General features: G+C 56.2%; 1 protein-coding gene across 2 annotated transcripts in view; it reads right to left on the bottom strand.

The window, feature by feature from the left end:
• LOC105525291 (succinate dehydrogenase [ubiquinone] flavoprotein subunit, mitochondrial-like) overlaps window positions 1–407 on the bottom strand; it is a 19055-nt gene extending 18648 nt beyond the window's left edge. For both annotated transcript variants that reach the window (XM_011960863.1, XM_011960862.1), the window contains exon 1: window positions 99–407. In XM_011960863.1, coding sequence (XP_011816253.1) covers window positions 99–312 — 214 coding nt within the window. In that variant the 5' untranslated portion in view covers window positions 313–407. The remainder of the gene's footprint in view (window positions 1–98) is intronic.
• Between the last annotated feature and the right edge of the window lie 200 nt (window positions 408–607).

The following is a 607-nucleotide window of genomic DNA, read 5'->3' as shown; positions in this document are numbered from 1 at the left end:
GGTACTCCAGCCTGGGCTGACCTGTCTCAAAAAAAGGAAAAATGACTGTAACCTCCTGCGCCTTCTCAAACAGTCTGGCTCCTGAAGAAAACACTTACCAGGCCTGCATGACTCTTCGATGCTCAGGGCACATGCCCGACCAAAGACAACCAGGTCCAAGAGGGAGTTTGCCCCGAGCCGGTTGGCACCATGTACCGAGGCACAGGCGGCCTCCCCACAGGCGTACAGCCCGGGCACAATCTGATCCTGGCCATTCACGTGCCTCAGGACCTGTGGAAAGGAAGATTTCAGGTGAAATGTCAAGGTGCCCATACCTCCACCAGGCCACCTCCCCCAGCGGGGTGTCTGTGCTGCAGACCAGAGAAAGAGAGGGAAGTAGGCCAGGCGCGGTGGCCATACCTGTAATCCCAGCACTTTGGGAGGTTGAGGCGGGTGGATCACCTGAGGTTAGGGGTTCAAGACCTGCCTGGCTAACACGGTGAAACCCCGTCTCAACTAAAAATACAAACATTAGCCAGGCATGATGGCGGGTGCCTATAATCCCAGCTATTCAGGAGGCTGAAGAATCGCTTGAACCTGGGAGGTGGAGGCTGCAGTGAGCTGAGAT

The sequence above is a fragment of the Colobus angolensis genome, unplaced genomic scaffold, assembly GCF_000951035.1.
Source record: "Colobus angolensis palliatus isolate OR3802 unplaced genomic scaffold, Cang.pa_1.0 Scaffold528, whole genome shotgun sequence".
NCBI classification, from domain to species: domain Eukaryota; kingdom Metazoa; phylum Chordata; class Mammalia; order Primates; family Cercopithecidae; genus Colobus; species Colobus angolensis.
This window is presented reverse-complemented; position numbering and strand designations above follow the sequence as displayed.